The 1,003-nt window shown below is 38.6% G+C and overlaps 1 protein-coding gene across 1 annotated transcript; it reads right to left on the minus strand.

Annotated features, from left to right (window-relative positions):
- Nucleotides 1-288: 288 nt before the first annotated feature.
- LOC105460107 lies at nt 289-947 on the minus strand (the record flags this gene model as incomplete). The annotated part of the gene is made up of 1 exon (XM_011706547.1): nt 289-947. A coding segment is annotated over one exon (516 nt), but the record flags the coding sequence as incomplete, so codon positions are not given.
- Nucleotides 948-1,003: the final 56 nt, after the last annotated feature.

Consider the following 1,003-nt stretch of genomic DNA (forward strand, 5'->3'; position numbering starts at 1 on the left):
TTTACCGTTGCTGCAATGTTGTAACGACGTTGCAGCAACATTTTGCAACGTTTTTGCAACATTGCAATCTTGCAAGGAAAGATTGCTACAATTTTGCTGCAATCGTTCTGTGCTGTATGGGTAATCGTAATGAGATGTAAATCAAAAACAGGTCTTCGGTTTGTTTAAATCATTACGTAAAATAATGTAAATCATAAATTTTGATATTTATTACGTTTAAATTAACATGTAATGTTAATTTGATGAAAATTTGATTCAGATTCGATTCGATTCGTTTCGATTCGATCATGCAAATGCTTGATTCGCACACCTCTATTTCTTTCATAAAATATGAAAACATGTTATGCAAAATCACGTAATGATAAAAATGCGAAACAGCCTTGTATATCTACGTCGAGGTTTTATTTCTTCATATATGCATATGTTTCGCCTCATTCGCGTAATTCTCCTCGATACGCCGGGATTAAGTTATATATGTAAAGGAATAACTCACCACCACTTCCGAGGATAATAATAATTGGAGTTAAATAGTACGATGAAGCCGTCAGTGCGACGAACGTCATCAACAGTTTGACGAAGATCTTAGACCTGGCGTTGTAGGTCAAGAATATCTTCATCTCCTCGACATTTTTGTAACTCGTCCTATCGAAATCTTTCATGGCCTCCGTTATGACCTCGCCAATTTGATCGTTGTACAACCGTAGCATGGTCATTCGTACGAATATCTGCGAAAACGCCATGTTCTCCGTCAAATTCATGATCACGTGCTCGAGATCACCGATGTAGAGAAAGAGGTCCAGATACTCCAGAATCATGAGGAAACTGAAGTAGCCGAAGTTAATCGAGAAGATAAAATCATTGGGTCGAAAAGGCCAGAGGCCCAGCGTCAACATTAGCCGTTTGTTCCAAGACAACACTTGGGCCGCGCAATCCAAGTCTTTTTGTTCCTGAGAAAAATATTATAAAGGCCCACCTACATAAGTCGCAAACGCAAAACGCAAAC

Source organism: Wasmannia auropunctata, unplaced genomic scaffold, assembly GCF_000956235.1.
Source record: "Wasmannia auropunctata unplaced genomic scaffold, wasmannia.A_1.0 LD328879.1, whole genome shotgun sequence".
NCBI lineage: Eukaryota > Metazoa > Arthropoda > Insecta > Hymenoptera > Formicidae > Wasmannia > Wasmannia auropunctata.